Source organism: Gallus gallus, chromosome 3 (assembly GCF_016699485.2).
Source record: "Gallus gallus isolate bGalGal1 chromosome 3, bGalGal1.mat.broiler.GRCg7b, whole genome shotgun sequence".
Classification (NCBI taxonomy): Eukaryota; Metazoa; Chordata; class Aves; order Galliformes; family Phasianidae; genus Gallus; species Gallus gallus.
Window position 1 is genome coordinate 58879181 of NC_052534.1, and position 20233 is coordinate 58899413.

General features: G+C 43.5%; 2 protein-coding genes across 36 annotated transcripts in view; one reads left to right on the forward strand and one right to left on the reverse strand.

Annotated features, from left to right (window-relative positions):
* ECHDC1 (ethylmalonyl-CoA decarboxylase 1) overlaps positions 1–6626 on the forward strand; it is a 41207-nt gene extending 34581 nt beyond the window's left edge. For 12 of the 18 annotated variants that reach the window (XM_015284434.4, XM_040697312.2, XM_040697319.2 and 9 more), the window contains one exon: positions 1582–6626. In XM_015284434.4, coding sequence (XP_015139920.2) covers positions 1582–1987 — 406 coding nt within the window. In that variant the 3' untranslated portion in view covers positions 1988–6626. The remainder of the gene's footprint in view (positions 1–1581) is intronic. The other 6 variants (NM_001305109.2, NM_001305111.2, NM_001305112.2 and 3 more) reach the window with 2 other exon arrangements.
* A 511-nt stretch (positions 6627–7137) lies between these two features.
* RNF146 (ring finger protein 146) lies at positions 7138–17675 on the reverse strand. 18 transcript variants are annotated; one of them, XR_006938798.1, is made up of 5 exons: positions 16958–17009; positions 15788–15853; positions 15427–15618; positions 12363–12522; positions 7138–8894 (listed from the first exon to the last, which is right to left on the reverse strand). XR_006938798.1 is itself a non-coding variant. In XM_046939263.1 (4 exons), the coding sequence occupies exon 4, from the start codon at positions 8891–8893 to the stop codon at positions 7835–7837; it is 1059 nt and encodes a 352-aa protein (XP_046795219.1). In that variant the 5' UTR covers position 8894; positions 12363–12519; positions 15788–15853; positions 16958–17009; the 3' UTR covers positions 7138–7834. The 18 variants fall into 18 exon arrangements, 14 of the variants coding, with proteins under 14 accessions (XP_046795219.1, XP_040553857.1, XP_046795221.1 ...); XR_006938799.1 differs by having other exon boundaries at positions 16537–17009; XR_006938800.1 differs by lacking the exon at positions 15788–15853 and having other exon boundaries at positions 16537–17009.
* Between the last annotated feature and the right edge of the window lie 2558 nt (positions 17676–20233).

Below are 20233 nucleotides of genomic sequence, written 5' to 3' on the forward strand. Positions count from 1 at the left end.
TCTTTCTTGATAGTACTGAGGGATCGGCCATGCTTCTAACATAAAAATCAACTTTACGTGTGAACTTCCAACTGTGTTGCCAGTACTTACCAGATGAATCCATGTACTTTCCCACAGTGTGTTCACTGACCTGTCTGTCCCTATGGCCTGAACCCAAGTGCCTACACACTCTCAGATTCAACAAACACGGCATCACCTTACTTATCCATTGTGGCTGTTATGAGGCTGCCTACAGATCACGTAGCATCGTGTGACTTGCTGTGTATGACCACTTCTCTTTTTTTTTTTTTAATGCTTCGTGTTGCTCAGCACAGCTAGAATTAAGCCCTTAATAATGTCTTCATTATTGCTTTCCCAGTAGGACTTCGGGTGTCAGCAAATTGCAAAGTAAGCTGCACCAAGAAAGGAATTTTGGAATACTTGCAGAATTTGAAGAGGAGAGACCTGAGCCCCCTGGGATTTGTGGCATTTGGGAAGCACTTGCTCATGTTAGCTAAAAGCCTTTCTTCCCCTGCAACACCATTCGCTTCGTTTTGTCACATTAACCTTCCTCCACTATCTCCACAAAATGGCTTTCATGCAATCTGGCATGTCAGCTGTTGCCTTTGTGCATTGTATTGGGGGTGGGATAAAGTGTTGTAAGCTCTTCAGCCCTGGTGCTTTGTAATACATCATGAATGCTGATAGCGCTCTCATTAAGAAAAAAAAAAAAGCAACCAAACAAACAATTAACAATAACTAAGCAGATTTGGGAACAGTGAGTTTCCAGAAGCAGTTCCACTTTCAAAGAAGATTTTCTTTCCCTTTTTAAAGCTGTTCAACTTGGTATTTTCATTAAAGAGAACTGCATTGTTAGGAAATACACTCGTGTAGATCTTAGTATTACATGTTTTATCTTCAAAAAGCCAGTTAGTGTTTGGATGGAAGTTAATCTGCCTATATATATAATATATAGTATAATTCACAACCCTTGTGTTAGAGGTAGCAGCAAGCAACCACGCTGCAGAACCATATCTTAAGAAGTACTGGCCTGCTTCTGTACATCTGTCCTTCATGTTTCTATTTTGAGAGGCTTTTTCCACTAACCCAGTGTGTCAGTATGAACGCCATGCAGAGAGTACCATCCACTGCAGCAGAGCTCCTCCAGGGAGAGAGTTTAATCAACCCTGGGGTGAGTTCTTAAACAGGGAAGGTGACAGACTGTGGGAACAAAGTAAAGATCTCTCCCTCTATCTCCCGGAGAGGAGCAATTCTATTACACACCATAAGACATAAACAGAATTCTGTTACGCATTGTGTGGCATAAATAGAACATCCATCCTGACCTTCCTTACTGCAGTGAGTAGTTAGAAAATCAAACTTGGGTTGACTCTCTAGATTAGAACAATAACAACAGAAAACATAAAGAAGCACCAGTGATGTAAAAATTAAGATTTTACAGCTCTGGCTGTAATTAGCAAACTGTCAGACTGCATTATCATTTGCAAGCAGAAGGGAGGAAAGAGAGAAGTGAATGCCAGAGAGCTGAAAACTGAAGTCACTGCCCAGACTGACCTCTGAATGTCTATTTTTCATTGACAGGTTGATGACGCCAGGCAGTGAGATTCGATTTGTCCATAAGCACATGGGCCTGGTGCCAGGCTGGGGAGGAGCCGCCAGGCTGGTGCGAATCATTGGCAGTAGAGCTGCCCTCCAGCTGCTGAGCAGGGCTCATGGGGTGGACCCTGAGAGAGCACTGCATCTCGGACTGTCAGAGGGGACCTTGTCTTCTTCAGATGAAACCGGATCGCTAGAAGAAGCTCGAGCCTGGCTGAGTCAGTACACAGAGGGTCCAGCTAGTGTGATACAGGCTGTGAAAAAGGTGGTCACGGCTGGAAGAGAACTGCCACTGGAAGCTGCCCTAAGGACAGAGAAGGATGTTTTTGGAACTGTGTGGGGTGGGCCTGCCAATTTGGAGGCACTGACTAGAAGACAAAAGCATAAATAATGGCCAATACATAATAAATATTCTTGATATTTTACACACGAAGCTTTCACAAAAGCAGACAATAGATTGAATCGTTTAATGCCAGTTTAAAGGAGCAAGTTCTTAGCATTCCTGTCGTTCACGTCTGGCAGACTTATTTGGTGTGCAACCACAGAGTAATCCCCAGAAGATCCTTTACTGTTCTAATCACCCACTGAATGGAGATTAGTGAAATTCGTACGTAAAGGTAAATACTGGGCTTAGAACAGAATATAATTATTTTGCAATGAGGCTGAAGATTATTTTCTTTGGAATAATTTTTTTTTTTCTAACTGATATAGAAATGAATTGTGTGAGAGATGAGAGGTTTCTTTATTTACAGAACAGGTGTGCCCAAAGCTATAAAAGCTGAATTCCCCAACACGTGGCCCGTGCCTTAAAGCAACTTCGAAGCTTTGGTAACTGGTGAGAGTATCGTTTTTTCATCTTCAGTCAGTTCTTGGTATCATTGTTCAGAAAGTATACAAGGATGTGTTACTTTCTAGTGATGTGATTTTTACAGAAATAGTTCTAACTCACTGAAGAGCTTGTAGCCCTTGTTTGCTGTTGTGGATCCAGATCTTTAAACGCATTTAAGTGTCTACTCACAGCTTTGAAACCAGCCACCAACATACGCATCTGTGCATTCCCACAGCCCGGGTCTGTGCTGCTGAGCACATGCAAAGCTGCTGACCTCATTTTTCACTTTGAATCTTCTTGAAATTTTAGAAGCCTGTGGTGTATAATGCTCCCAAATAAGATTTTTTTAAACTGGATGCTCTCAGTACTTCAGCATTCATGGGAGACTTGTCTGGAAAGGCTTGTTTTCCTTTTACTAATAGAGCATATTCGGGCTGTGGAAGACCAGATCGCTTGGAACTCAATAACCATGTGTATGGGAACTGTTGGGTCACGGCCTGATCCACTGATTGAGCACCTGGTGAAGGAACGTAGCCAGCCCTGGGAGCACAGGTGGAAGCAATTCACCAGTGTAACCAGGAGGAGTGAACCCAGGGTCTGCCCCTCCCTAACCTCATTTAAGGGCTGGCAGACAAAAGGGAAGCATCTGTGCTTGAAGATCATCTCCTTTGGGAATTTCTAGGGAGCCCTGATCTTTGGAAAAGGGGTAAGCTATTTCTTCTTTATTACTGGATTGTGACCGGTAGCTTTCTTGGGTGATTCAAAACTGATTAAAGGCAACTATATCAACTGTCACCTTTCTTACACCATGCTAGCAACTGTGTGAATTACTAGATAACTCAGCAGGGAGAGTTTTCCCTTTAGAAATCAGAAACTGAGACAGAATCCCTGCTTTGGCTGATGATTATTCACTTAGAATGCAACATCTGTGAGAGCAGAAACATACAGGCATATCCATAACTGAGGATTTCCTGTACAGCTGATTAGAAAGCCCTAGTCTCCCAATTCAGCTATGATGAGGGCTGGACCTGGGATCTATGTACCCCGGGGGAGCATGTTAAGGAGGAAACTCTGGACTATTTGGCATGGCTGTGCATTCTTGCTCTCACTAAGCATAACTAAGTACGTGGTCCAAAGTTCCTTAGGAAATGAAGTGATTCCTTGCATGGAAGTCCATATTATGATTTTCACAGTGTGGCAGAATTACCAAGCTTGACATGGTGAGGAAACTGTATGTAGGTTTGGGGATCTCGGGACGGATCAGTGATGGGGATCAGGCCTAGTTGGTCTGTTAAGATTCTGTAGCTTTTGAGTATATGCCATATTCTGCTGAGTATTTTATTATATGGCTTTCACAGTGGGGAGTGTCCATAGCCTGAAACAACCAAAAGAAAAGGAATGCTGAAGAAAGGCGTGTGTTTTGAGCTGGCACCTTGCAAAAGATAAGCAACTTTGCCCTGTTGATCCCTCCTTTCTGCCTTTGCACGTTATACTACTTTTGGAGGAAGATTTCACGCCTTCCTATCCTAATGTTTCTAAATTTTACTTCCAAGTTAGAGAAGAGATGGGAACAGGAACGTACAGAGAGGGCATTGTCTATTATGTGCTTTCTCTCCTCCCTTTTTTTTATCTAGCAGCTCATTGTTTGATAGTCCTGTGCTGCTGCGTGTTTTCTTATACTCTGAAGGGTTTCAACCCCATGACTTAAGAAGTAAGGATGTTGTAATATAGAATATTTGATTCACTAGTAATGAAGCTGATGCGCTTTTCATGAAGTTTCTCAAGTTTCCTGAGGGATTCCAGACTGCCCATATCTTCGTACCTTCAAAGCATTGTCCAGTCCATATTCACCCCCCCCCCCCCCCCCCAAGCCCTACTCAACTTTATGAAGCGATAGCACCTCACATTATCAGTCAAAAAAATACGTGCTTTGCTGTTGCAAATATTGTGATCTTTTTATTTTTTTAATGGCTGTGAACATTACTTAGAACCTAAGAAAGACCACTTGTATCTTTTTCTTTCTTAATCCAGGTGTCAGGCTATAAGGCCCATTAGTATATTCTGTGAGCTTAATGATACAAATTAGAAAGGTAGGAAACTGCAGCAGAAATGCTGCATCTGTTTTATGCATATAGCTTGAACTAGACCTGTGCTGTCAGTAAGTGAAACTAGGTATGTACGTACGTCCTGTATGTGCAGGAGTTCTCTTTCCAGTTTGATTTGTAGGCATGGAGCTTCTCGTTTCAGCAAATGCCTTTCTCCAGCAATCCTCAGTGTTTGTTTCTAAGAACAGGACGAGTCATTAACTGGTGCTAGGAACAGCCAAGATGCTTTCAGAAAAGGTTACAGGAAACTCATCTTGCTCTCTCAGTTGGAATCACAAATACACCAAACTCTACTGTAGGAGATTCTCGTAATTATAGGTGTTAGCTTTGATCACAGATCTGGTGCACGGCCCAATACTGTGTTATTCTTCATTTTAAAAATAAGTACAGTCCTTATTATGAAAACCAGCCCAACTAAATTGCTGTGGTTGCTATCATGGGGGCTCCAGACTGAGATGAAATGGAACCCCATTTTAGTAATTTCAAACCTAAGTGGTCAATTTGAGAGCACTTGCTTGTCATCCTGAAGTGCCAAATACCTGCAGCCAGCAGCTAATAGGCAGTTGTATTTTCTTTAAGTTTATTAAAGACTACATGCTTCTTCTCCTTTAGAACTGATCTAAAACTGAACAGGCACCAAATGCACAAAGTGAATTAGAGACCCAATTCAGAATTGGTCCTCCCCGGTCTCCTAATTAAAAGGAGTACTAGCTTCTGTATTTTCTAGGGGCTAGTTTGCCAACTCTCTCCTCAGCAAACAAGGTTTTGTATTCCACTGTGAAATGCCTGTCCTCTGTGTATTGGGACGCTCTTGAGTATTTAAAGTGTGTGGATTCTTGTTGAAAGCTTGAATACTGTCACACTGGGGATCACTTCTAGCAATATTGATACTTCCCCATATTTGCTGCTACCCAACCTTTGGCAGGAATATACTTACCAAATGAAGAGCCTAGGTAAGCTAGGTGTTCTTGCTGAACACCTGCTTCGTTGAAGAAAAATATGTGCAGTGTAGCTGTAGCTTGGCTAAAATAGATACAGAACAAGTTTCCTACTGAAGGTAATGGTTTAAATATAAGGTGGGAATTACTGGTTGCTACTTCTTCCTAGCATGATCTGGGAGTTTGCCACTCTGATGATTAGCTGTTAAGCTCCCATCGGCCTTACTTTAATTTTAGTAATTCACAGCTGCAGTCAACCCTGGGGAGCCAAAAGCAATATGATGGGTGTTTGGCCTGAACAGAAGTCTGCTTCTGCTTTGGTCAAAAACTCTAGTGGATAATCACTGATAAAATTCATTGTGTGTGTGTGTGTGTGTATATATATATATATATACACACACACACACACACACACATATATAAATATATACATACGTATATCCTGAAACTCCTCAAATTAAGTATATAGCAAGTCCTGAACTTTGCATCTTGCTTTAACAGGGCATGACTGTTGTAGTAGGCGAGTTATTTCATGCTAAGTGAAATACTGGAAGCTTTCTTACTGAATATTTTACAGCACAAATTTAGACTTTGATTAGAGCTAGCGTATGGTAAAACAAAACAAAAAGGTGATGGCTAACAAATGAAAGTAAAAAGCACTCCAAACTCTTTCCTTCCAAAGGTCACATTACTGGCTTAGTTCTTGATAGAACTAGAAGGTGAAAATCTGTGACCAAGATCACCCCTTCCTAGCTGAGAAAGCAAGAAATACTCTTTCACCTGTCTCAGTCTCCTGTGCAGTTTCCTTTGTTCACTGACCCACTGTCTCACCTGTGGGCAGAGAAGTCAGGAATGGATACAGCTTCACCCAAGAAAATGCATGTCAGCCTTTGTTACTGTAAGAAAGTTTTAGAAACTTAAGTTTACCATTCTTAAAAGCCAGCCCATTTAGTTCTCTTCAAATGATCGTATACCTACAGCACCTTTTTGTTTGATAGTTGGGAATACATAAGAATCAGCTTTCAGCCCTTTCTATTCAGGAACACGTGCACCAAGAACTAGGTTAGTTTAATTAGCTTTATTTTAAAGGTTGAGCCCAATGAGCAAATGTTTCTCATTTTTTTTTCAATTGCTATAATAAAGACAAGTTGTACTTAAGATCTGGCTTATAAACTTTTTCTAATTCTCACTCTGTAGTAATGGCCCAATTCGTGAGTACATTTCAAATACCAGTCCCAGATTATCTGATCTCTGCAGTTATGAAGCTTCGCTATGAAGAACAGATAATAGCAATCTAGTCCTTAACAATGTCTTCAGTACTTCAAGGTCAAGTATGATTACTTTTGCTCTTTTATTTCAGCACTTCTGTTGCTAATAAGGCTGTGTGATACTTTTGCCCACTGCAACAGTGAAGTGAGTTGGTCAGCACTTCAGCTAAGAAGTGTGAAGCCTGTGTAAGCAGTAAGCCTGTTACTTGTGATTTTTCATTAGAAAGACATATTCCTCCTAGATCAGTGTTCTGGTTGAAATAGTCAGGAACAAAAGAACTTAAAAGATGCTACTCTAAACCAATCCTTGCTTTTGGTGAACAGAGGAAGCTGTTTTATGATAATTTTCTTTAAAGTTCCTCCAATTAAGTTCAATTAAATTGGAGACATATCTAAGATGGTTACTGATAAAATGTAGTTTTATTAAATTATAAATTCCGTAACAAAAACGAGACAGATCAAGAAAGACTTCAAAAACAGAACTACAAGGACTAGATGGCAAAGCTGATGAAAATGCCATGAAGCGTATAGGTAAGAAGTTGCAACAAAAGTTAACAGCATTTTTACATTTCCATCGAAGGAAGGTAAATGCTTGCTCTTTGTCTAGTAAAAACACGTTTTAACTCCAAACTCACATCTATTTTTCTCACATTAAATTAAGCATCCTGCTCACACCCAACATCTTGTCTGCTCCCGCATTGCTTTAGTGTTCTTTTCATACATCAATCCATGCAGAAAGTAGTAAGACACTTAATGCAACAATCAGATAATGAAGACGATTCAAGTTGTACAGTAGATATACATTGGCCAAAAAGGGATAGAGTATCTTCAAGGGGGAAATGCTACAAAAAAAACACAAGACATTTTCAAGAAAACCGGGTATTGCTAAGCAGCTTTCAAACCATTAACAGGACAACCCAGTTTCTTACAGTTAGTCTTCCAGCTAAGACGTGTTAAAAGACTTAAGTTAGGCCAAATCTGTTTCTTCCCTTCACCCCACCCTCCCACCAAACACACTGCTAGGTTTGAGTGCAATGCCAATGTGGACAGAAAATTTACAGATAGGAGACTGAGATTTTAAATCGCATGGCTCCAGATTTACACTTCAGTGACTGTGCACTGTCCATCTGGCCTCCTAGATCTTACGCTTGCGTTTGCCACCCCTCCCCCTGCCACTGGTCTATCGGCTCCAGACTGGTTTGCGTTTGCATTCAAGTGTCTCTGCTGGGCAGAGGATGGGTGTTGCTGGAGGGGAGCAGACACATCCTCGCTATCGCTGCTAGCATCCGATTCAGTCTCCTCCACAGAGGTGTCAGGGGCTGGCACCCTACCAGAAGATGACGATTCGTGGTCCTCCTCTCCCTCTCCCCTATGACTCCTTTCAGCCATACTGTCTCCGTTTATTTGTAAGTGGGCAAAAGAGTTCTCCAGAGAAGTGCTTGCATCAGGAGAGGGTGTCGAAGGACTCATGAGCTGACCATCCAGTGATGGCAGGGGCCTAGCGGAAACAGGCACCAGAGGCTGTACGGCTGCAGCCCCCCCAGTCAGTGTGCTGTCCGCACCATCAGCAGAGCTCTCTCGTGCCAGGTTGACACTGTTAGTGTCACAGTCCAACCTAAGCCCAGCCACTCCCTTCTTTGGTATATCTATTATGTCCCGTTTTATTTTTCTGCGCCGTCCGTGCTCATTTCTCCTATACTGAACCATGTTTTCAAGATCTGCTATGTATAAAAACCCAGCAATTAGCATTTCAGTGCTCTTTTTACCCTTGGAAAAGGCATCTTCCAGCTCTCTGCTGGTACGTTCATCGTACTGCCACCAACCATTTCTCCCTTCATAGTACCAAGCGTATTCTCCATTGCCTCTGCTTGCTGCTTTGAGTTCTTCTGGTGATAATAGGGTTGGCTTGTCTAGAAAATCCTCTGGGATCTCCTGCCGGCAGAGCGCACAACGTTTCCCAAGCCAAGAAGCTCCCTTGACACACAGATAGCAGAACACGTGTTTACAAGGCAGACTTACTGGATGGACACACGTTTGCAGACAGATAGCACATTCAGGGACTGTCAGGGAAGGTGCAGCATTAGCACACGACTCATTTGTCTTCCTGTTTGTGGGAAGCATGTTGATTGAATGATCTATTTCACCACAGCCAGCCATCCTGCAGAAGATCAAAGAGAGGTTTAAGTCAGTTTATTGTGTCAACCTAAACTAGCACCTCTACCTCGCAGTCCACATAATGAGATGTTTGCCTTAGATTAAGGTAAGATATCATTTATGAAGCTCAACTTCTGAAGAAACTGACAGGCTAACATCCTGTTTCCTCAGTCAACAGACTAAGCTGAATTTAGGGAGAATTTCTTTTGCTAATTGCTAAGCTTAAAATTTCTGCTTCATTTTCAATAAAATACCATGCCAAGCTTTGGAATTTCCCTGGTCCTCTTCTTGAAGCAGTATTGATTGAAGAACTTCATGCAGCCTGAAGGTACTACAAAATGTCCAGCCAGTCAGTTATTTTGGAGCATCCTCAGAAAATTTAAAGAAGCTATAATTCTTTTCCCAAGGGGGTAACCTAACCACAGAACCATCTATTTTCACAGTACTGGTGTTCGTCAGTTTGATTAGTGTATTATCAGAACAGTACTTTGGAGTAGGATCCCATAGTACAAAATGCACTTGGCAGAAGCACCAGACTGTATTCCCACCCTGTTAGTCACCATACACCCCAGTGTACCATTCCTCAGACAGGCTTGCAACAGCCACAGGGCTACAGAAAGAACTGGATTTGAAAACTGAAGTGACTTTTTCAAAAGATATCTTGGATTTCTTCTTCCTACAGAGCAGGTGAACTCGCTGATTTACCTCGCAAGGAATTGTTCCAGCCCAGCAGAAGGGGTAGTATATCACAGGAAATGAAACACACAGCCAGAATCTGATTGGTTTGTGAACTTCCTTCTCTGACCATGCCTTACTTCTGTCATTAAAGATCATTTTTCTAACCAACTGTAGTGGAAAGTGAGGATAAGACCAAGGAATGCGTAACTGTGCTGCTCTGTCATTTTGTAGCACTTCAGTAGGTGAAATACTCGAGCTTTGACATGCAAAAAACTGCTTAAAGATGTTTTAGTCATGGCCATCTTTTTACAGATTGTTTCATGGTAATTTTCCCTTTATATTCTTATTTACTAGCAATCAAAACAAAGCACCAAATATCAAATGAGGGAGGAGAATAGACTTTGGGAGATGGGGCCTAAAATGGTGCCTTTTCCACATTAAATCTCCAAGGAATTTGGCAGAATAGGGCTCATACTCAGCAAAACAGCCTTCCAGTAAAACTAGTCTTTGCTGTACAAACAACTGAGAATAGTTAAACCAAAAGGATCTCAGAATCACAGAAAGGTGGGGTCGGAAGGGATCGTCAGAGGTGATGCAGTCCCATCTCCTGCTCCACATGACCCAACCAACAGTACTAGATCTGATCAGTCATGGCTCTGTCCGGATGAGTTGTTTGAAATCTGTGAGGACAGTTGTATCACAGTCTGTCTGGACAGCCTGTTCTAGCAAAACACACTACCCCAGGAGAAAATCTCTAGTGTTAACTGTAAAAGCCTTGCTGCTTTATACAAACATACGCTGGGCTATTAAAAAAATATATTGTAAATATAGATACAGAAGCGTATCTAAGTGCTATTTACTTAAAATGTCTCTCTCTATACTATTTCCTTCTATCACTGTAATTTCCTCTCGAAAGTCCAATGCCTTTCCCTAATCCAATTACTTTAATCAAACTATTTTTAAAAGCTCCACAGCTTATATTTTTCCTGAAGTAGCACATAATTCTGTCCATCTATGTTTCAGTTTTGTATCTAAATTTTTCTCTGAGATTAAACCCTAATCCTTGTACTAGTTCTTCATTCAGCATGCCAGTTGCAGACATGGCTCTACCACCTGGTAAATGTCTTTACAGTACATATCTACGTACAAGATCCATGCTAGCAGTGTTGTGAACAAGCTGCTTCCTGACAGCCTCACATGTTTCAGGTTGTATTTCGGAACAAAACTTTACACCAAAACTAGGTTGTTTTTCTTTTTTTTTATGACAAGAAACTTATGAGAAAAAGGAAGGAAGAAAAGCTATTCAGATTTCAGAGTACCCATGGAAACAATTCAATCAGTATCCCATAACAAAAGAGCTGAAAGAGAAATCCATGTATTGATTGATTTCTGCCAACCCCGGCTGAGGAATAAAGATCTGAATTTCCAAATGTTCCCATAATAACATACTACTGTGAAATAAGGCACAGCAGCTGAGATTTTTGTTTCCATGCTACAGTTTTACAAAAGGCTTCCTTCTCCTAAATACATTTTACAAGCTTATCCTCCTCAATTAAAAAAGAAACAACCAGAAGATTAATAACCACTATATAAACTATGTATCATAGTTAAGAATTTGTGTACTGCTGAGATTAAAAAGTAGTTCATTTTGACAAAGCAAATTCTGGTATCGTAAGTTAACTCAAGAGTAAACTAAAAGCAGTGAGAGTTCTGTTCACCTGTTCACTGCACAATTCTGTAGCACCTGAACTGTGTTCAACTGGTCACCTATTAATCTGGGGGTTCTCTGCCTCTTTAACGGATCAAAACCTTAACACATCACAGCACATAATTGTAAAGAAAGGATAAATGTCTCATCTTGAAAGTCTTCAGTGATTTTTAATGACTTGGAAGAAAACGCTGTGTGTAAAATTAATACAGCTAGAGGAATAACCCTTTATCTCTAACCAAGCACTACCCAGCAACATAAATTCTTAATAACAGATAAGCACAACTGCAGTTGCATGTGCTCAGAATGCAGGACAATTATGCATTTGAAGATTTAGATCAACTAAACTGAGGCTGTCTCCCTTTTTGTTTCTAAAGAAAGATCCTAATTAATCCTTTATTGTTAACCTACTTAAGTATCAGACCTAGTTCACAGTTGGTTTATAAGCTAGTGTGATGACATATATGTAGATTTCTATTGAACAGGAAGCCCTTTAGAAAGGAGGAAAAACATCTAAGGCTGCTATTCTGCTAAGCTATGACTGTGGAAGCACTTTCTTCCAGCTCTGTGATATTTATAACTAAATACAACTGAGTGCAGACTAATTTCCCTGAAATTAACAGTAATACTTTAGAACAAGACTTAACCGAAAAAGGCTTCATGTTAAAATGGTTTTCAAATGCTAAAAAGGGAGCAACAAGCATTTGAACACTGCATTTTAACATAAATGCAGCCCAAAGTCAACTGAGAAGAAGCTGGTTTACAGTCTTGCCACATCTCACATCCTCTCCTCTCGCCTCTGTTATCTTTTTCTTTTAAATTAATATTTAAACCTACATTTCACTGGGTAAGCTTAGGGTGCCTTCAGCAACACACAAAGGATGCTGCTATGGACCAAGTAATATATAAGAGCTGAATGAAAATTCCTCTGGTCTATTGGGACTCTGTCAGAAGAAAAAGTAAATTCCCATGAAACCACCCAAGAACAGAGTAATTTTTTCAGATTCCAGGTCAAATTCTAACTGCAAGCAGGCAGTCTGTCAAGGAGCTGGCACATATAAGTCCATTCATAAAACAGCAGCTTACTTCTTCTGAGTAAGTTCTACTGGAGCATGCCACAGGACTAAGATGTCCTCTCTTCAGATGTCTCCAGCTAGGATGGCAGGTCCTCCTTCCAAAGGCTGGCTCATTCCTGCCTTGTCCTGCCCAATGGTACACTACTGTGTTTCGGCTTCTCTGCACGCTACTGGAAAGCAAACAGTATCACCATTACAACAGTGTTGTACAGAGGTATGAGCAAGCAAAATATACCAACAGGGTCCTGTTACAGAAATGGAATTACTATCTTTTCATTTACCTGGCAAAGGCTATTTTCAATGTACAAAAATATTATCATCAGACTTTGTCTTATTTTTTGCAATTATCAATGTTGGCCCACAGTTTGATGTCAATTATTTTGACGTCTTAATTTATGCAAGTTATCTCTTCCTAAAGTTTTACAAAAGGCAATTATCTTCAGCCATACTAAGTCAATGCCTCATTTCCATAAAGTAACTATGTACACAAAAGCAGAAACGAGATCAAAGATAGGAGTATGTTATGTTAATGCAAATTTAACCTCTAGTATACGACTTCTTGCATTCTGGGAGTTTAGAAGGTAAAAACAGCTACCTAAATCTATATGCAGAAAAAACACTTCATACCACGTTATCCCAAAGGACTATCTATCTAGTCTTGTATCTTGCCTCTAAACAGGCAGCAGGTGTTTGAGGAGAAAACAGTGCATGTGAACACAGGACTTTCCCTAGGCACTCTCCACAATTCGAGCAGTCTGTTGATTAGGGCCTTCCTTGTAACACTTGCTCAAGGAAGGAATCATTTCAGCATAAATACAGTGCATATCAGACTTACGTACAGTCTACAGAGAAACGGAGGAGCAATAACTTCCTGAAAGAACGCGGAACACTTTGTATTATAATCTTCTGTGCCACAGTCTATCCAATGATTGAACACTTATCACTAACAACATCAGAATGAAATGTTCAGAGGACTTCTAAGACACATTACTCAAACGTTATTTTCTTTACAGCTGAGCTTCACGTGGCATTCAGTGCAGCTATTTTTAGAGACCGTTCCTAAGGAAAAATGCAAAAATTACCGTGCCTATCCATTTGTCCTAGCACCTTTTCAAAAGATGGATCTCCCCTCATCGTTTCTTTACACATCAATCTGGAGAGCTGCAATCACATTAAAATTCTGGCTCTACTAATCCGCTCAGACAAGATATGGTGTTTGCTATGATCAAAGAGACAGCTGCAACAAGCTCAGTGCTGTGAATGTGGCGTTCAGGCCTTCATCTTAGGGCTGGAGCTCTATGGCACATCTGTGGGCATCACTCGAAGCCTTTTATCTATTACTTCTTGCAATCCGCTATTAGAGGTAGCGCATTGTGAGACCAAATGTTGTGTGGAGATGGGAGAAGGAGGTTGGGTCATTTCTGACAGATTTCTTGTGGAAAAAAAATGCGTGCGTGTACTTAACGTATGTAATTATACCTAGAAGAATCCAATTAGGGCATAATTATAGGATTATGGCACAGCAACTTCATAATCGCTGCACAGCTATTAAAAAGAACTAGTTCACGTACTGACTTCAGGTAACCTCCATGCTTCACTACACTGTTATTTATTTAATAAGCCAGTCCTGGAAATTTTACTAAACGGGATAAAAGACACTTGTGGTTACACACACACCCCTTCCTGGACTCCTGCTCCTTTGAAGTAAAGTGGCTGAGAGCCGTGTTCTATACTTAGCAATTAACTTCCTACGCTAGAAAAGCATCTCATACGAGGAGTTACGCTATCTGTGGCAACCTGCGAGCGTCCCTTCCTCCCGCGCAGTCACCAAGCCCACGAGGCCTATTGCACACCGACTCTGAAACACTCAGCCCACAACAGATGAAGGACAATCCCACCAACCGGGAATAGGAATTCAAACTTGGCATCACCAGCTGGGCAACAACTGGTGCCACACTGTGGCTCAGCCAGCGTTAACCGCCCCTTGTTTCCTTGGAAGGCTGTCAGGACGCCTGCTGGGGGACCTTGTGCCAGCTTCTTCCACACCGTGTTAGGATGCTGAAGCGGTGTTCCTCCTAACAGACCCGTCATCCAAAAATGGCACGAGGTCTTCTTTGACAAAAACATCAAGCTTTTACTAGGCCGAGGTGGAGTGAAACCATCTCTTGTCAGATCAGTTAGCTGCTGCCTATCAAATTCTCAGTAGCCTATCATAGCCAGGGCAATTTTTTCACTTCTCTATTATTTTGGAGACACAAGTGACAGGAAAAACAGCAACAATAAACACATTTCCAGAAACTTACATAAGAAGCCACATCTTAAATACAAGCGCGGTGTTTGTTACTTACGGCTCTAGGAAATCTTTGTAAATAAAATTTAGCTTCTTAGGAAAAAAAAAAACACCACCGGTAAATTCAACTAAAGCCAGCTTCTCACTTGCTGAAGGCTATCACTTAAACCTCGCCTCAAATGAAAGGTGATCTCACAAGTCCTGCAACACCAGACAGACCACTCTACAACAGTTATCACAAACTCATCCTTTGTCTGCCAGAGGCTGAAAACTGAACAGGTGCAGCACTACAAAAGAAATGATAAAAGGTAAATGCTCTTCTGTGATTCAATACTTGACTGTTACCATCAGGCTCCCTAACATGTATCTCAGTTACCGAGGAGGTGGGGTGGGGGAAGGTAGCAGCAGGGGAAAAAGGATCCCAGAACTCTTCTCTACAGGACAGCATGAGCCAAATACTGGGAAAGGAAGGAAGGATGGTGGTGGTTGCTTTACGCTGGTGGTGTTCTGTGTCATAAGGGAGAAAAAATAATAATTAAACAAAATCGCTCTCCCATCTGGAGGCCTATTATCATCAATACAGTATCAGCTAAAGGTATGGATCCTATCTGGTGTTTTTGGAACTGCCAGCAAGCATTGGAAAGCACAGCAGGTAAACAACCTCACTGCCTCCTCTCTCCGTCTTAAACTTGCAACACTTTCAGAAATCACTGATGTGATAAGGCTTCAAATTCACTGTCATTCCCTACACGGCATTACTACGCGTTCATTTTAAAAAGCTTACATATTGGTTTGGATCCGTGTTACAGAACAGTCAAGTGCACAACAGTCAACCATTTTGGTATTGAACTGCTACATTTATTCAAGATGAGTTTCTTCTGCTGTGCTATAAGTGGGAGCCCGCATCCTATTTCATTTTACTTCAGTGAGGAAAACCTCAGTTTCGCGCTCAAATAAGAGGACAGTGACACAATTCCTGTGGGAAAACAAAGCAAAAACGGCCTCATTTGCAGCCATCGATGTTTCTGAGAGAGAAATTAAGCACAGGGACGTTGTGACACATAAATCAACATGCACAGAACGGAGAAAAAAGTCATCATTTCCAAGAAAGATTTTTCCCCAGCAACTCCAAGAGCCTTCCAAACCTTATTCAACAGCCTTCAGAAGTCCTGCAGCTCCATCTCTCTGGGCAAATGACAATTCCATTACATCTACACCGATGCCGCGGATTTGAAAAGAAACAAAAAAGAACAAAACTTTCACTCAGCCATTTAAACAACTGGTACTTCGATTCGCTCGGAAAGAAGCCACAACGTTAACCGCACAGGGCTGCAAAGCGAGTCTCCACAAACATCAAATATTTAAGATTTACTCAAAGTGTCCAAATCAATATTCAGATTTTAGCGTGCCTTCAGTACTACCGCAAGTGATGACTTTTGGCGGTGCGTTCTCAGAGGCACTTTAAGGCCTATTTTTAAGCAACCCGCTGCCCAGAGGCAGCAGCTAACAACGCCGCAGCGCTGTACCTTCAGCACTACCGATGTGACAGAACGCTTTACAGCTCCGCTCCCTATTCTCCCTTGTAATTACCCCCTGCGCACTGCCCGCTGCGCTCCCAGCAACAAGCTCTACCCTATTCCTACTTCACAACGCAGAAAAGTTAACCGAAAACGGAAATAAGACGCTTTGATTGGGGTTTCTTCACATGCGGAAAGCGGACATCCACAGCATGAAAAACCTCGTCTTTACCGAGTATTTCGCAATAATCTGTCAGCGGTGACAATACGCGTAGCACCGAGCGCAGGACCTAGTTTTTCGTCCCACTTTACCACTCCCGAAGGATGCAATTAAAAACCTCGAGCCCGGACCGTCAGCCGCAGGGAAACAAAAGCACCTGACGGCACCGCTCGCAGCTCCTCACACGCTTCCTGTTGTGCTCGCCGACATCCCTCGCTCCCCCTCCGGCTGCGAGGCTCCGGCGCTGACAGCGGGCGGACAGCGGCCGAGACCCGGCCCGCCGCCCGCCCCTCCGCCGTGCCCAGGCCGCGGCCCTGCGCGATCGCGCACGGCCGCCTCCTCCCTCGGCGGCGAACAGCGACACCGCGGGACGCGGACCCCAGCGCGGACCCGAGGGCGGCACCCGGTCCTCCGCCGCAGGGCACGGAGCCGCGGAAGGCCCGCTCCGCCCGCCGGCCTTTTGTTTGGGGCCGGCGCCTACCGCCCGGCCAGGCCTCGGCTCACGCCCCGGCCCCGATCCCGGGCGGCCGCTGTCAGCGCGGCCGCTGGCCGCCCCCCCCCCCCCCCCGGAGACTCACCCGCCGGGCCGGGCCGGCTCGCGCCGCTCCGCCGCCACCTGCCGCCGCCTCCGCGGGACGCGCCGACGTCACGAGCGGAGCGGAGCAGGGGAGGCCGCGCCACCGTGACGCCGCGGATCGGGAGGAGCCACAACCGGCTCCGCCGCTGGAGGGGCGCGCTCGGGTGACGCCATGGCGCCGCGCCGCCGCACCCCGCCTTCGTGGTGCCGCCATGGCGACGGGGCCTGGAGCGCTCCCCCACCGCTGTTTTTGGGGGTTCGATGTCCCCACCGAACGGAGATTACAGGAAAATAAAGCGCCCTGGAAAAAGTGTCCTTAGTAATAAGTAAATCCGCGCCTGTGTTCCAAAGTCTGACAATTTAGTTCGACTGAGAAAATGCAGTAGTGAACGCACGGTTTCATTTTACGTTCCGTGAGGAGATGGCTAAAGGCAATATCAGGTTGTGCCGTAGCTGGTAACCGAAGAAAGGTACCTACACTAACATCGGCCCTCATTGCCAGCTTTTATTTCAGTCCGAACGCATGTCGTGTGCACATCTCTTTTCTGTGCTGGCTCACGTGGCGCCAGCACATCTCCCCTTGTTCAGCAGTTGTTTCCTTAACGTGCATTAGCTGTACCTGTCTATTGCAACTGAAGGCAGCTCCGCTCTGTCTTTCTGCCTCTGCTTCCTTCACAGCTCCGTGCCCTCCTTTGTTTCTCTTTGTTACCGTCGCCTACAGTGTCATCAATCTGGAATGCATGTCTGATGCTTGCCACTACATTATTAATGTGCACAGTGGCTTGAAAAGTAAAGATTCACCAGACTAGTCCTGAGAAGACACCTCCTCCCCTGGCAAGAGTCTGCACCCCTGCCATTAATATTTTGCTGATGGTTTGGCAATTGAGAGCTATTAATCATGTTTCAGTCTTTCTATTTATGAAGACTTTTCTTCTGCTTCTTTAGATGTGTGTGATACTATGTAAACCTTTGCAGATATGCAGGTGTACTACGAGCTCAACCCTTGCTGCAGGTGATACAGCTGGGGAAAGATAGGAGAAAACACTCTCCTGCTGTGGTTTGAGTCTGTATCAAAACAGATTTTGGAGAAGCTCCAAGCTTTTCCAGGCCACAGTAGCAGCAAAAGAGTGGGTGATGTGTGAATCACAGAATCACACAACGGCTTGGGTTGGAACAGACCTCAAAGCCCACACAGTCCCAGCCCCCTGCCATGGGCAGGGCTGCCACCCACCAGATCAGGCTGCCCAAGGCCCCATCCAACCTGGCCTTGAGCACCTCGAGGGGTGGGGCATAAATGGGATAGGGCGTGGAATCATTCCCCCTTTTCCTCACACCTACAACTTCAACAACCTCTCTGTACAGAACAAGAAGCTGTGAAGCCACCAACGTGGCACTAGAGTGACAGGTGTGCCCCTGGCTCCTCTGTGCAGGCAGCCAGAGGAGGGGTTGAGGAGTGGGCTCCAAAGTGAAAACATATTAAAAGCGAAAAATCCTGACAGTATTTAGATGACACATTTGTTCCATTTGTTGCTTATAGCTCACTGTGTTCCTATCCTCTAAGCTGTTGTAGAGCTCCCCCCACGCAGCTCTAACATTTTCATCAAAGTGATAGGTTGTTACCATCACCGAGGGCTGGCTGAGATATGAAACATCTCCAAAATCCTTTCTTTTTAGAAATTAGATATGTTGTTTCTACAGTACTCGACACAAGCTTGTCCCTGATGCTGAAGATGTCTGAAGTACCAAGTGGCCTGGCAGCTGGTCCTGTGCTGTGCAGCTGGTGTCAGGCCATTCCACTGGTGCCTGTCTGTGGCAGCACTGGCTCTCAGGAGTAGTTGCTTGTGACCACTGTCACAGCAGGGTGATGGACCAGTATGACGGTCATTGAGACAAACATACCTCTGCATCAACTCCCCAGAAGTGCAGTTGTTTTGGTGAAGTGCAAGGCCTGGCTGGCTGTGAGGTGATCGATGGCCCTCCAAAGCCTAGGCTTGGGCTTACAACTTGGTTTTCATTTTGACCAGCTGGAAACTATTGAGGTCTGTCAGCAGTCTCCACTTACTGGTCTTGCTGTACTGTAGCTAAGCTGATTTCTAGTCACTATTTGTAGATTCTGAATAAAATGCTAAGACTTGAATTGACATATCAAATTCCAGTTACTGTACCTTGTATAACTTCTGTATTTTGCTTACATAGTCTAGATATGTAGTGGTGTCTGCCAAATAGACTGTTATTTAACAGTTTTGGAAGGATTGTGCTCTTTAGTCATGGGAACAATCCCGTTTTGCTTTAAAAACAGAAAGTTGAATAATGTTGAGGAGGAAAAGTGTGAAAAGAGGATGTGAGGATGAGTTCTTTTTCTCATTTCTCCTAACCTGTGACTCTCACTGGACCTGCACCTATTCTGTCTGTGAACTCACAGGGAGAGGTCTGTATTGTTTTGCTTTCATTTAGGGGCAGTAAAAAATTCCACACAGCATGCACACAAATTTATTTTATTGCCCCAGTTGGCAGGAACGGTAAATTGTTCTTCCACCAGTAAGTAAACATTGACTTTTTCCATAACCCCATTTGTCAGAATAATATCACAGTGTATGTTGCTGTTGAACTGAAGTCATCCATGTGTCAAAGCAGACAAACAGAAGAAAAAATGAAAATTAAAAAAAAAAAAAAAAAACACAACAAAAGCCCCAACTACTGCCTTATAATATAGTGTACTTAAATCCTTTATTTTCCTTACAGCAGTTTTCTAGGGTTAAAACCTACTTCAACATCTTCATCACTGACCTGAATGAAGGAACAGAATTCAGTAAGCTTCTTGACAGTGTGTAGCAGGGAGGAGTGGCTGACACACCAGAGGGCTGTGCTGCCATTCAGTGAGACCTGGACAGTCTAGAGAGTTGGACAGAGAGGAACCTGATGAGGTTCAACAGGGGCAAGTGCAGAATCCTACACCTGGGGAGGAATAACGACATGCATCAGTACAGGTTAGGGGCTGGCCTGCTGGAAAGGAGCTCTGCAGAGAAAAACCTGGGTGTCCTAGTGGACAGCAGGTTGGCCATGAGCCAGCAGTATGCCCTTGTGGCAAAGAAGGCCAACGTTTTCCTGGAGTGCATTAAAAAGGGTGTGGCCAGCAGGTCGTTGGAGGTGATCCTCTCACTCTGCTCTGCCCTGGTGAGGCCACATCTGGAGTACTGTGTCAAGTTCTGGGCTCCTCAGTTCAAGAAAGACAGGGATCTCCTAGAGGGAGTGCAGGAGAGGGCCACAAGAATGATGA

Coding starts and splice junctions, on each gene's coding strand:
- RNF146 (XM_040697924.2), bottom strand. CDS start 8,893: ATGGCTGGCTGTGGTGAAATAGATCATTCAATCAACATGCTTCCCACA.